The sequence below is a fragment of the Rhinatrema bivittatum genome, chromosome 2 (assembly GCF_901001135.1).
Source record: "Rhinatrema bivittatum chromosome 2, aRhiBiv1.1, whole genome shotgun sequence".
Taxonomy (NCBI): domain Eukaryota; kingdom Metazoa; phylum Chordata; class Amphibia; order Gymnophiona; family Rhinatrematidae; genus Rhinatrema; species Rhinatrema bivittatum.
The window spans coordinates 689,870,037-689,884,544 of NC_042616.1; the positions used below are offsets into that span (position 1 = coordinate 689,870,037).

General features: G+C 45.4%; 1 protein-coding gene across 1 annotated transcript in view; it reads left to right on the forward strand.

Annotated features, from left to right (window-relative positions):
- The window catches only part of LOC115085494 (carbonic anhydrase 13-like), a 42,560-nt gene extending 34,428 nt beyond the window's left edge, over positions 1-8,132 (forward strand). Inside the window, exons 5-7 of the mRNA XM_029591588.1 lie at positions 228-290; positions 4,382-4,537; positions 7,754-8,132. Coding sequence (XP_029447448.1) covers positions 228-290; positions 4,382-4,537; positions 7,754-7,924 — 390 coding nt within the window. The 3' untranslated portion in view covers positions 7,925-8,132. The remainder of the gene's footprint in view (positions 1-227; positions 291-4,381; positions 4,538-7,753) is intronic.
- The last annotated feature ends 6,376 nt before the right edge of the window (positions 8,133-14,508 follow it).

Below are 14,508 nucleotides of genomic sequence, written 5' to 3' on the forward strand. Positions count from 1 at the left end.
GCGAGGGATTGCCCTTTGAAAACTGGCTGCAAGACATGTGGGCTAAAGGTGCCCACGTATATTGTAAACAGTGTGGGCTATTCAGACTTGCTGCTCCGCTCCCCTTGATTGCTTTTTCAATTAATTCTTTATCACACTCAGAAAAGTAAAGAAAACTGTAAGCTTTGAGAAAGGCACTGATTATGTTTTCACTTTTGTTCCTTTCTATATTCATTTTGCAATTACAGATAGGTAAAGCCAACCCAGGACTACAGAAACTGATTGAAAAGTTGGATGAAGTCAAATTGAAGGTAGTCTACTATGTTTTTGCATTTACAGTGACCATGATAATCTTTTAGTAATGATTGGAACCCTCCTTTCTAGAAAAGGGAATAGTTGTTTTTTTTAATCATATTTGAAAGGCAGACAGTTCACTAGCGAGCCAAACCATTAAGGGGTAGATTTTAAAAGGAGCGCACGCGGCGCAATTGTGCACCATGCGCGTGCCGAGCCGCCGTGCTTTCCCCCATTCCCTTACCCCTAACCTAACCTTTCCACCCCTTCCCCTAACTTTTCCCCCCCCCCCCCCAGCCCTACTCTAACCCTCCCCCAAAATTATTATCTTACCTTTTGCGCCTGCCTCTGGGCAGGCACACGTTGTGTGTGCTGGCAGCCTGCCGGCACGCGATCCTTCGACACAGCGGCAATGGCCGCTATGTCGGAGGCCTCTGGCCCCGCCCCCACCCCGCCCCCAGACCACCACTTTAGTAAAGCTCCGGGACTTACACGCGTCCCGGGGCTTTACGCACATCGCTGGGCCTTTTTAAAATAGACCTGGTGCGCATTACCTCCCTTACGAGCATAAATCCTCTGGATTTACGCAAGCAGGGCTTTTAAAATCCGGCCCTACTATTGCATGCTGAAATTGGTATTAACTGCTGAATCACAAGGCTAATGAGGTGCATAGTTTCAACACAATATAAAAGACCCATGCTAAAGGAAGATAAGCCTTTTAGTTTGCTCAAGCTCTGCATGCGTAAATCTGCAGCGCTAACTGGGCCAAAGGGCTGATTAGCACAGGAGATCCTTCCCTTCCGCCACCCAAAATCATGAATAGGCCCTTTGGGGCTCCTACGAATACTCTGACAGCAACACTGTGGGACTCCAGTTCTCCATACCTTCTCCCCATGACAAAACAAAGCCTTCTCGGTCCCAGCCACCTCTGGTAAACCAAAAGATCCCTTATATTTATTCAACTTACTTGTGACCCGGATTGGCCACTGTCAGTCAGGATGCTGGATGTACGCCGACGACATTCAGTTCATCATCCCTATCACCAACTCAATAGAAGACGCTCTCCGCACTGCTGCCAAACACCTAACCACAATTAGTAACATGCTCAACAAGTTAAAATTATGCCTAAACATGAATAAAACTGAATGTATCCTCATTGGAAGAAACGTCTCAGACCAAACCATCTCCCTCAACTCTCTTCTAATCAACAACATCTCCATACCTCTAAAAAGCTTAACAAAGGACCTCGGCGTATGGATCGACAAAGATCTTAACCTAAAAACAAACATAGCAACCAAAACCAAGGAAGGTTTCTATAAACTTCATGTACTAAAACACCTAAAACCGCTCCGCCACCATCAGGAATTCCGAACAGTACTACAATCCCTGATCTTCAGCAGCCTAGACTATTGCAACTCAATGTTACTAGGTCTCCCCAAATCCACCATAAAACCACTACAGTTACTGCAAAATACCGCTGCTAGAGTACTGACCGGAAATAAAAAATCGGATCACATCACCCCAGTATTAAAAAGTCTACACTGGCTACCAATCATTCAGAGAATAGAATACAAAACCCTGACGATCATCCACAACGCAGTACACAATACAGATAACTCCGCAGTCAGTAAAATGTTCCACCCCCACAAACCTCAACGGAACACCAGAACTTCTGACAAACGACTTCTCGAAATACCCACATAACCCATGGCAAAGCTTACGAACACCAGAAATAGAGCTCTCTCCATAGCTGGGCCAAAACTCTGGAATGCCCTACCATGCTACCTTACCAATACCATCGATAATAAATCATTCAAAAAAGAGCTGAAAACCTGGATCTTCAGCCAGATTTTCAATGATGATTTAAGCAAATTACAATTGTGATGCCTTAAGCCTCCACCTCCTTCTCCCCTCTTCTCTTTTCCGCAGATATTTACCCCTTCCTCCTCCCACTGCCTCCCCCTCTATCCCCCCGACCCCTACCTCCCACCCATTCCCCCCCCTTCTTTCCTTCATTTCCCACTCATATTTTCTTGTATTTGGAGCATGAGTTTGTATATACCTTCCTCGTTTTTCGTTTCTATATTCATTTTCGTTATTTGGCTTAAACTATTTTAGTTATTTCCTGTTACAACCTGCTCCATGACCTGTTATATGCATATACTTTTGTTTCACTACTTGTTCTATGTATCATTGTTTCGTTTCAATGTAAACCGGGGTGAAGGCATGCGCTAAACCTCGGTATATAAAAGCTTCAAATAAATAAATAAATAAATAAATAAATATACAAGTTAATGAGGAGAATAGAGGGAAAAAAAATCTGAAACAGATAAGCGCGATGGCAGAAAAAAACATATGGCTTGTCTCGTCTGCCCATCTCTAGAATCCCTACCACTCCTTCAGAGATCCCCTATCCTTCTTCCATGCTTTTTTGAATTCAGATATTGTTCTTGTCTCCACCACCTCCACTGGAAGGCTCTTCCATGTATCCGTCACCCTCTCTGTAAAGAAATATTTTCTTAGATTACTCTTGAGTCTACCCCCTTTCACCCTTATTCAATGACTCCTCATTCCAGAAACTCTTTTCTGAGAAAGAGGCCTGCTTTCTATGCATTGATACCTTGGAGGTATTTAAATGTCTCTATCTTATCTCCTCTTTCCCACCTTTCCTCTAAGACTGTGGTTCCCAACCTAGGATCCATGGACCCCCAGGGATCCTTCAGAGCATCCCCGGGGGTTCTCCAGCAGGGATGCAAGAAAGTTTATCTAAAGAGAAGATGAGTGGACTGCTGCTACCTGTGATTAGTAAAGCTGCTAGCACAGGCCAGGAGAGTAAGAGCAGGGTCTATTATGGTCTTGAAAATGTCACCTCTCATTGCTGCAAACCAAGAGGAGAGACAGAGAGGGGCTGATCTACCCATAGAAGCCTCAAACTATACTGCCGCATGTGTAGTGGAGGTGGAGAAGAGAGGGACCGATTGCAGCCCTTGGATCAAACCCCACTGCTGCACTTTGTAAGGAAGAGGGCCCGGTTGTAGCTGTCAGAAACTTTGCAGCCTTTGATGCACTTTGAGGAAAGCAGAGGTCAGCTGGGTTATCACAGTGGTGAGAAATATTTCCCACCACTATCATGTGCTCTGCCACTGGCCTGACAGAGAGAGAAGAGAGGAGAGGAGAGGTGCACAAAAAAAAGTGAGTAGGATGGCTCAAAAGAAGAAAGGAGGAAATGGGACTGGGGTTGACAGTATGAGGGGAAAGAGAGGGAAGAAGGAATGAGACAGGAATGAAGGAAATGGAGAATAAAGAAAACAACAGGAATCCATGATTGACCTGGCTAAGGGGAGTGAGAATGGATGGCAGCCTATTAGGGAGGCAGAAGGAGAGGGCCCCCAGAAATCATGCTGGACAGAGGTAGAAAGAAAGGGAGGGATAGAGGGCCACCACGGTGCAGGAGGGAAGAAGGAAAAGATGATCACCAGGGATCAAGGAGCAGGGAGGCCGAGACAACAGTCAAGTATGGATGGGACATTAAACATAAAAGTTATTTAGCAGGACACACACACGGACAGGGAGATCTCACAGGCCTTCTTCCCGTTGAAAAGCAGGCTGTTTTGCTTTTTCTAAAATCTAAATTATTGTGTAACTAACATTTTCTGTATGTGTTTGTAAGAATCATACAAAAACATAAAGTATGAATGAAAAGCAGGCTAAAGGGGGGAGGGGGGACGCTTAATTTTCCGGGAGGGTGCATTTCAGAACTTTTTGTATGGGTAAACACTTGTTCATACTACAGGAGAAATACGTGCTGAAAACCTTTATTGGTCCACATGTAAAATTTCATCAATAAAGGTTAAATATTTCACAAGGCAGCAACTCCACTGTAGACATATATGTCTTTAAAAGGGTCCCCCGATATGGACCCCGTGTTTCGCCGTAAGCTTGCGTCGGGAGGGACAGCGAATTTTAACAACAATCAATATCCGTGGTTGTGTAGGTTGACAGGGATATATAATTAATCCTGTGTAATTCATCCCATGCAGTGTAATCTATAATTAAATTGTTATAATCCATACCATTAAATCACAGTGTCTAATTAATTCTGTTGCAGGGCAAAAGATGCTTATTCAAAAGCTTTGATTTGTCAGCCTTGCTTCCCCAGTCTTGGAATTATTGGACGTACCCGGGATCACTGACTGTTTATCCTTTCCGTGAGTGTGTTACCTGGATTGTTCTCCAGGAGCACATAACCATTAGCTCAGAGCAGGTAGGTGGATTTGTTAGAGTGGTCAGCTCTTCTGCAGTAGGTGTGAGCGGTACAGACATGTGGTTAAAATGAGACTGTGCTTTCTCATCTGTCTTGCAAAAATGGATTGCAGTTGAATGCAGTGTGGTAGAGCAAATACTCCAGTTCTTCTAAGCCATGGGTTGTTCTGAGCAGTCACCAGCAACAGTGCCACATTGTTACAGGAACACATGTAGAACTCCCTTTTTCTGTAGAGTTTTAAAAACTTCTTGCAATATTGGTGAACATGTTTTTAGTAGTATATAAATTAAGGAGGAAATTTCGAGTAGCCCACCTTAGGTGCAAGGTAAATGGGCACTTTTACCCATATTTCTCATAGAAAATTTTCAAAGGGAAACCAACTGGACAAAGTGTGTATCTGTGTACTCTGTATCTGCTATTTCTGCAGGTGGAGCAATTGGGGTAAATGTAATCATTTTTTTATCTTGGGTGCTGCAGTATGGTACATGATAGAAATAAGGCACACACACCATACTCTATAGGAATATATACATGCATTCTGGTAAGAACAATGATTATAATAAATGAAATAAATGCAAAGCCAAAAATAATACGTGTTCATTGGAAGATGCAATTGTGCATTCATTGTTTCCTTCTACCTTCAGTCCCAACTGACCTAAACAGGTCTATCCTGGTCATTTTGAAAATTGCCCTCCTCAATATTTGTCTTTCTAGTGCCTTATTTTGGCCTGTTTCAGTTCATATAATAATTTTACTATCATCTCCTGTATCATGAGTCTTGAGTACTACCTGAGTGCTTTGTGGCATGTAGACAGAGTAGTAGTCTACATAAGTGCGCACCAGCAGTTTACAGAGCCTTAGAAGCACCGGTAGATTATAGGGATGTGCATTTGTTTTAACCAAATTTGCAAAACACACAAATAAGGGTCTATTCTATTACATTGGTGGACCCTTGGGACGAGGCAAGATTGACATTACCTGCAGGGAGGAGCCCTGCAGTTTCTCGCCACTGGTGGGCGGAGCTGGCTAGTATAGAGGCCTAACCGGAGCTTCACCAATACCAGCCCATGTTCCCCGCAGGTTGTGCCCTTGGGTGCCGGGGCTGGCTGGTCTTAGGTGTAGGCCTCTGAAGATGAAATATCAAAGAAGGGTCAGGCAAGGAGGACAAGTCCAAATGGGCCGCAGTCAGGGCAGGCAGCAGAGCAAGCAAGGTCAAGACGAGATCCAAGGTCAGGCAGCAATCCAAGAAGAAGACGAGGTCGTGGCAAGCCAAGGTCCAAACTAAAGAGTCAGTCCAGGAGGAAGGAACTGGAGGAGAGGAACAGGATCAGGAGCTCAGGAACTGGATTGGAAGCAGGAACAGGACCACTGAAAAAAACCACAGGAGCAAGACTGGAACCAGGATCAACTTGATACTTGCAGAAGTAGACTCGTTCCTGCGGCACCTGTAGCTGGTCCTGGCTGTCCTTTTATAGTGTGGTTCCGGTGAAATCATCTTGGGGTGCTGTGGTGACTTTCTCGCCGCGGGTCCTTTAAATTCTGAAGAGGTGCGTGCACGTGTGCCTAGAGGCAGCAGTGCTCAGTGCGGCAGCTCCTGTGTCATTGCTGCCAGTGTTGTGGCATCGGTGAAATTCCCTCTGTTCACCACAACATGCTCGTTTCATTTGGGGACCCCAAAACAAATTGAGATGCCCCTCCTGAGCTCAACGAATCTTATTTGCTTAATTAGGTTAAATGTTCTGGTTGGGTTTACACCTAGGCCCAAAGCTGGGGCCTCACTTAGAGTATAGGCCAAGGCCCAAAGCAGGGGCTGCAGCCTAGGCCTGAGTGTAATCCCGGGATCTTGGCCTTAGCTCAAGCAAATTCCAAGGCCTCTACCAAGACTCAAGCAAGGGTAGGGCCTCCTGAAAAATTTTTCCCCACTTACCTGATCCATTGGGTATCCGTAGCCACAGCCAGACTGGGTCCTGACACCTGGGCCTTGACCCAGGGCCAACTCTGATGCCAGCATCTGACCCAGAGTCTGGGTCCCGATGCTTAAGCCTCAGCCTAGGCCAGGGTACGTGCCCAGGCCCTATACTGCAGCCCGGTCCAGAGACCGTGTCCCAACACCTGGGTCTCAGCCCGGGGTCAGGCTCAGGCCTCACAGCTCCTCTGAACATGTCTTCTTCTTTGTTCTTGAATTGAAGCTGTCCATTAGGGTTGCACCGGAGTTAATTAACTCTGGAACATCCTCCCCAGCGGACGGTTCCATTTTGATGTAAGACAGTTCAATTAGGCTGCCGTACATTAAAATGATGCCCTCCACTGGGGAGGATGTACTGAAATTAATTAATTTTGGCATAACCCTAGTGGATGGCATCAGTTCAGAAACAAAGAAGAAGAAAAACAATGCACTAAGAGAAGCTCTGAGGCCTGGGCTCAGGGCCTGGGCCTGACCCTGGGCCAAGGCTCAGGCATCAGGACCAAGCCTTTAGGTTGACCCCAGCATCATGACTGGACCCAGGCCATGGTCTAGGTCAAGACCCAGGCATCAGGACCTGGCCTCCTGGTCGGGCCCTGGCATTGAGCTTGGGTCTGGGCTGAGGTCCCAGCATCGGGACCTGGCCTCTGGTTCAGGCTGCAGCATAGGGGCTAGGCCTGGGCCCTGGTCTAGGCAGAGGCCCAGGCATGGGGACCTGGTCTCTGGGTCAGGTCCCGGTATTGGACCTGGTTCTGGGCCAAGGCCCCACCATCAGGACCCAGCTTCTGGGTGAGCCATGGCATCAGGCCTAGACCTGGGCCTTAACCGAGGCTGAGGCCCTGGCATCTGGTTTAAGCCTCAGCATCAGGCCTAGACTGAGGTGTCAGGACCAGGCCTCCAAGCCTTGGACTTGCCTAGAGCTTAGGCTGTGGATGCGGTGACCTACCACTGCCTCAGGCTACGCGTGGCCAGGGCTTTGGCCTGGGCTTAGGCCTCGCCAGAGGATCCTCACCTGCCAGGTAACTGGGTGCCGGCAGATCTTGGGAGGACCCATTTCCATTTTTTTTTTAAATGTTTGATTTGTTTTTATCTAAACGAAAGAAACAAATCAACATTAAATGAATCGAAATCAACCAAAAACAAAAACAAAATGATTTTTTACCGCTGCAAAAATAATTGTCAGTAGTGTAAGTATTATTGCATTATTCTCCATGTCCTATGTTTCAGCTAATCTGCCTTCATTCTGTCTACAGTTAGCAAAATTCCGTACTCTGCATTGCACTGCTGAAGAGGAGGCTGCTCACTACATGCTGGAAAACAACCGCTCACTGCAGCCTTTGCAAGCCAGGGAAGTAAGGACCTCCGTTGTCAACCAGAACACTACGGATGTGAAACCTTTCTATTATTCATGTCACATATTGTAAATGCACAGATATGAAGCTGGAAATAACCTGTCATGATCCATTTGCATGGGCATATCGGTAACAGTGGAAAATGTTGTTCATAGTAAGCCCTGTTCCCTTGAAAAGTGTCAGTAAGAAGAAATGTGGAGCGCACTGTAACCTGCATTTGGACGCGCGTTTTGGATGTGCTAGCTTTACCCCTTATTCAGTAAGGGGTAATAGCGCGTCAAAAACACGCGTCCAACCCCCCCGAGACTAATAGCGCCTGCAATATGCAAATGCATGTTGATGGTCCTATTAGTCATTCCCGCGCGATTCAGTAAGTAAAATGTGCAGCCAAGCCGCAAATTTTACTTTCAGAAATTAGCGCATATCTAAAGGTAGGCGCAAATTTCTGCCGGCACCGGGAAAGTGCATAGAAAAGCAGTAAAAACTGCTTTTCTGTGCACCCTCCGACTTAATATCATGGCGATATTAAGTCGGAGGTCCTGAAAGTTAAAAGTTAAAAAAAATAAAATAAAATTTGAAATCGGCCCATGGCTCGCGGGTTGAAAACCGGATGCTCAATTTTGCCAGCGTCCGGTTTCCGAACCCGTGGCTGTCAGCAGGCTCGAAAACCGACGCTGGCAAAATTGAGCATCGGCTGTCAAACCCGCTGACAGCCACCGCTCCTGTCCAAAAAGAGGCACTAGGGACGCCGGCCCTAATTTAAATATTTTGGTTTACTGAATCGCACGCACAGAACACTGGCCTGTGCGTGCGCCGGGAGAGCGGGCACTCGCCCGCTCTCCCGCAAACTTTACTGTATTGGCCTGTTTCTTTGTACCTGTTGTACATTAGAGCTTCTCTAATGTAGCCTATATGCAGAAGTAAACTTCTTGTTACTATAAGAAGACAAAAAACAAGGCAAAAAGGCAATAAAACAGCAATTATCAATACAGATATATCTAAATAGAGCAAAAAGTATTTAGTACCTACAAAAAGTTAGTACCTCAACTTAGCTACAACGATATTTTGCTTCTGTTACTTGTCAGTCTCAACTTAAAGGAGGAGAGGTGACGGTGTTCGATAAGATATATATGATACACTGTATGTTTAAGGAAAGAAATGTTTTTGATACTTACCTTGCATATTTTGACCTAAGATTTGGGTGTTGTTCAGTCAAATTCAGGTATTAGAAACATTTACAGCTAAGAGACATATAGGGGGAAATTGTGTCCATTCATTGACCATCATATCTTCTAAGTCTAAGAAAAGTCTGCCAATTTTATTGTTTGGTTGAGCTGATAAATTGGTCTTTCAATAGGCAAACCTAGTATGCCATTGTCATAAACTCCAGATTGAAAAAGAATTGTATAGGCTTCAGAAGAAATATATTTATGATTGGATTGTAAAATTCTAGGGCTAGATTTAAATTATGGGCAAAATGGACTCAAAATACAAACATTTAGAAGGTTTAAGATCTGCAGTTTCAATGTGTTGGGGGATAATTTTGTTTCCAATAGATTGCCTTTTTCCTTTTCAGTTTGGTTCTCTCAATATTTGTAAACGTAAACAAGAAGTGTGGGTATGGATTTATTTCTTTTGTTTATATTTTCCTGATATTGTACTTTCTTTGCTTCCTTTCCTTATCAAGATGCACTTGATTCGAAATTGAACTGTAAATAAAAAGTGCAAAAGAAAACCTACGAGTTATTTTGCTTGAACAATTTTGAAGTAGCATGTATTTTGCCCAAAGATTTTGGGATTGGTTCATCCCAAATTTGGATATTAGAAAAATGTTCAGTCACGAGACATGTAGGGTGAATTTTTCAGACTGCCCATATTGAGATTAAAACCATGAAATCCATATTCAGATACAGCCTGGATAGCAGTTGGCTAACTTTGGAGGTATATTCAATAGTGCAGCTGCACTACTGCATATATCCAGCTATCTTAAAGTTAGCCAGCTAATTATAGCCGGCTAAGTTTAAGACAGTTCTTTGACCCAACCAGACTTAGACAGCAAACTCAACTCCTCCCAATTACACTCCTGGAATGCCCCTAACTTATCTGGCTAAATTCCAGCCTCCTAACTTATTAGACAGATAATATTTAGCTGGATATGTGCTCAAATATGCTTTTTAACCCACGTAAATTGCTTTCAAAATGGCCTCATAGTGACTTCATCAAATAAACATAATTTATATCCTACGTTGGAAAAATGACTCGGGGGCACTGTATATCTTTGAGAAGCTGAATAAACCCCTTCTTTTATACTGGTTTTAAGGTTGCTCATTGCTCTGGATTATATATTATATTATCTGTGACCCTTATCCTTTTATGGATATGCTGTCACTCACATGAGGTCACCAACATCTGGAATTAGGAAAAGGAGGCCAATAGAGCATGTTTATGCTATAATATCTTCATGAAGCAAGGGCAAGAAGCAAAAATACTTGCTTATATTTCAGTCATCCCACTGCTTTAAATATCCTCTCTCGTACATACATGTCTTTACAGAGAGAACAGAATCCAAAGCTGAATATTATGATGGGCATAACTTTCTTTAATTAGTCTTTCAGTACTCAAATGAACAAAATGATATAGACAGCACTAAAATAATATAATAATGTAGCAGGGCAAAGCCTCTGTCACTAATTTTGTTCATCTTTTAAGGGGTTTTGCATTTTTTTGGGTCCTCCCCCTACCTTTGGCCTTTCTCTTTTTGGGATGGGTCTAAGGAGTATAAATTGCCTCCTAAGCATGTGCAAAGGGTCTTTCTTCTGTCTAGTGGATTGATCAAGTGGAAGAAGTGTAGAAGAGAGTATGGAGATATTTTTGACTAGTAGTACTGGATTTTCTCTGGGGTTTTGCTTTTGACCAGAAAACAGCAAGACAGACTTTACATAAGAACATAAGATATGCCATATTGGGTCAGACCAAGGGTCCATCAAGCCCAGTATCCTGTTTCCAACAGTGGCCAATCCAAGTCACAAGTACCTGGCACATACCAAAACATTAAATAGATCTCAAGCTACTATGCTTATTAATTAATAGCAGTATTTTTCCTCTGGGAACTTATCCAAACTTTTTTTAAACCCAGTTACACTAACTGCCATAACCACATCCTCTGGCAATGAATTCCAAAGCTTAACTGTGCATTGGGTGAAAAATAATTTTCTTCAATTTGTTTTAAATGAGCTTCTTGTTAACTTCATGAAGTGCCCCCTATTCTTTCCATTATGTGAGAGCGTAAATAACCAAATCATATTAATCTGTTCAAGTCCTTTTATGATTTTGTAAACCCCTATCATTTCCTCCTCAGTCGTCTCTGATCCAAACTGAACAGCTCTAACTTCTTTAGTCTTACCACATAGGGGAACCATTCCATGCCCCTTATCATTTTGGTCACCCTGCTCTGCACTTTCTCCATGTAACTATGTCTTTTTTGAGATGCGGCAACCAGAATTTCAAACAGTATTCAAGATGCGGTCTCACCATGGAGCGATACAGAGACATTATGACATCCACCGTTTTATTTGCCATTCCCTTCTTAAAAATTGTTAACATTCTGTTTGCTTTTTTGACCGTCACAGCACACTGAGCTGATTTCAAAGGATTATCCACTATGACACTTAGATCTCTTTCTTTCATTTTGGTAGTGAAGATAATGATCTAGCCATTTTTGTAAACAATTCCAACAGGGAGGCCATGATTACCTTGTTGTGGGAGTTGGAAGTTGTCTGTTTTATCCCAGTTGTCTGTTTTAGCAAGTAAATAGTGGGTAAAGACTTCTGGCTGCAAGGAGTTTTAAGAAGTAGAAATTATCAATTTTTCGGAATTAGGGGATTTTTTCCAGCTTAGCCCTTTCCTTATGATGATGGCTGAAGAGACTTATCCCACTATCTATGGGAAAGGGATATTGGAATCTACTTTGGTTAGAGAATGAAGAGAGAATAGAGGATATACTATGGATAATAAACCACCACTTTGTTATTATGATTTTTAGTTTGCTTTTCATGATTTCTGTGATCCTAGCCTAGATCTTGCTTTTTAGTTAAATTTTCAGTTGAACACCATTCACTGACTTCATACTTTATTCAAGAGTGCCTTTCCTCCAATAAGACTCTCCTAATGTGAGTATTTGCCATCTGTTGTGCTGGAGGTGGACCCTTGGCCTGGTGCAGGATTGGTACGGCCCTCCGGTCGGACCTGGAGAGCACCCGCCACCAGGAGATGGAGCAAAGGAGGAGACAGAGGCTAGCTGGAGCTTCACCAATAGCAACCCAGGGTTCCCTCAGGTTGAACCCTTGGTTCCCCAGGCCACCTGGTCTTAGGTGGGCCTTGCACGATCTCCTAGAGAGAAAGCGCAGGAGTGTGCCCACCATGAACAAGTGTGCACGGTCGATGTTCAGAGCAGAAGGTCCAAAGGTCACAGGAGGCCAGAACAGAGAGTCCGAGTGTATAGCAAGGATCAAGGCCAGAGTATCAGTCCAGAATGGTCAGCCGAAGCAGGGGTCAGTATCTGTAGTCAATCCGGAAGTAGTCAGGTCAGGCAGAGGTCAAGTTCCAGGCAGTGATCAGGAGAAGTCAGTAGTCAGGCAGAGATCAGTTCCAGGCAGCGATCAGGAGTAGTCAGAGAACAGGCAGAGGTTAGGTCCAGGCAGCAATCAGGAGTAGTCAGAGAACAAGCAATCGTCAGTACCGTGAGATCAGTCCAAAGGGTACTACCAGGGATGGAAAGACGAAGGAACAGGAGACGCTGGAACAGGAGACATAGGAGACTCTGGAACAAGAGACGCTGGAACAAGAGACACTGGAAGGCAAACTAGAGACATCGGAGTGTACGACCCAATTGCCAAGACGAGGAAGTGGTGTCTGACCACTTCCTTAAGTATTCCCATCAATCAGGGTGCGCCGCGGAGCTAGGACCCGCCCTTAGTCCTTTAAGAGGCCGGGCGGTCCGTTCGCACCTAGGGGCAGGGCCGATGCCACAGAGGACGCCAAGCCCCACCGTGAGGTCTGGTAGGAGCTGGAAGGCCTGGCAGTCACCACAGTGGGATGCCGTGGCTGAGCCGAGCTAGCAGCAGCAGCGAGGGAGGACGGCCCGGGACCTGTCGAAGCTGGGATGAGGTGAGCAGGCCCAGGCATGAGCCAAGTGCAGACGGGTTGCGCAACAGTACCCCCCCCCCCCCCCCCCAGGCCTCCCCCTTTTCGGTCGAGACTTGTCTGGGTGAGCCTGATGGAAGTCTTGCAATAGATTCTTATCGAGGATATTCTGTGAGGGTTCGCAAGAGTTCTCTTCGGCCCCAAATCCCTACCAGGCAAGAAGATATTCCCAGCGGCCTCGACGCCGACAGATGTCGAGGACCTCTCTTACCTGGAGGGTAGCATCAGGTTCAGCGGAGACTTGCGGTGGAGCTGGTGGACGTCTGGTGGGCCATGACAATGCCAGGGGCTTCAGGAGGATCACATGAAATGTGTTGTGGATACCAATATTGCGAGGAAGCTGAAGCTGATAAGTTACTGCCTCTATGTGTCTGAGGACCGGGAATGGGCCTGTATATTTCGGGGCCAATTGTTGGGATGGAAGCCATAGTTTGATATGTTTGGTACTCAGCCAAACCTTCTGGCCAGGTCGGAACAAGGGTGCAGTGCGATGATGAGCGTCCGTGAATCTTTTGGCACTTCGTGGGTTAATCTTTCTTTGACTTGATTACATAAGCGACGTATTGTCTGTGCTGTGGGCTGAGCCATGGGCAAGGGAACTGAAAGTGGCACTGGAAGGGGCAGGCATGGCTGACGGCCAAAGACCACTGAGAAGGGTGAAACGTCAGTGACAGAGGCGAAGTCAGTATTGTGGGACAACTCAGCCCATGATAATAGGTCAGCCCAATCATTCTGTTGATCATTGACGTAGGACCTCAGGAACATCTTCAGTGAGCGGTTTGTCCTTTTGGCTTGGCTGTTCGCTTGAGGGTGATAAGCGGACGTCAGGTTCAGGGTGTTGTCAAATTTGGTATGCAAGGATTTCCAGTATTTAGCAATGATCAGAAACAATTTCTCTGGGCAGGCCATGTAAGCGGAATACATTCTTTAAGAAGAGCTTTGTCAATTCAGGAGCTGAGGGGAAGCTCGGCAGAGGCACAAAGTGGCCCATTTTCGAAAAACGGTCGATAATAACCCAGATGACCGTGTTACCCTTTGACGGGGGCAGATCGATGATTGAATCAGTTGAGATGCTTGACCAAGGTTCGGTGGAAGCCGGAAGAGGCTGGAGGAGTCCCCAAGGGCAGCTGGTTGGAGGCTTCTGCTATGCGCAGATGGGGCAAGAGTGTACATAACTGCGGGAGTCCTTAACCATGCTGGGCCACCAGTAATGCCTTGTTAACATCTCAAGGGTTCGAGCTCGGCCAGGATGGCTGGGCAACTTCAAGTCGTGGGCCCAGCGAAGGACATGCTCCCGGAGACGGCGTGGATCAACCGTCTTCCCAGCTTGCACCATGTTGGTAATAGCGAGGGTTATGCAAACTGGGTCGATGATGTGCCAAGGAGTTTCTGGTGTATCCTCTGGCTCGAGAGAGCGTCCGCTCAGGTGTTTTTTTGCTGCTGGACGGTAGTGG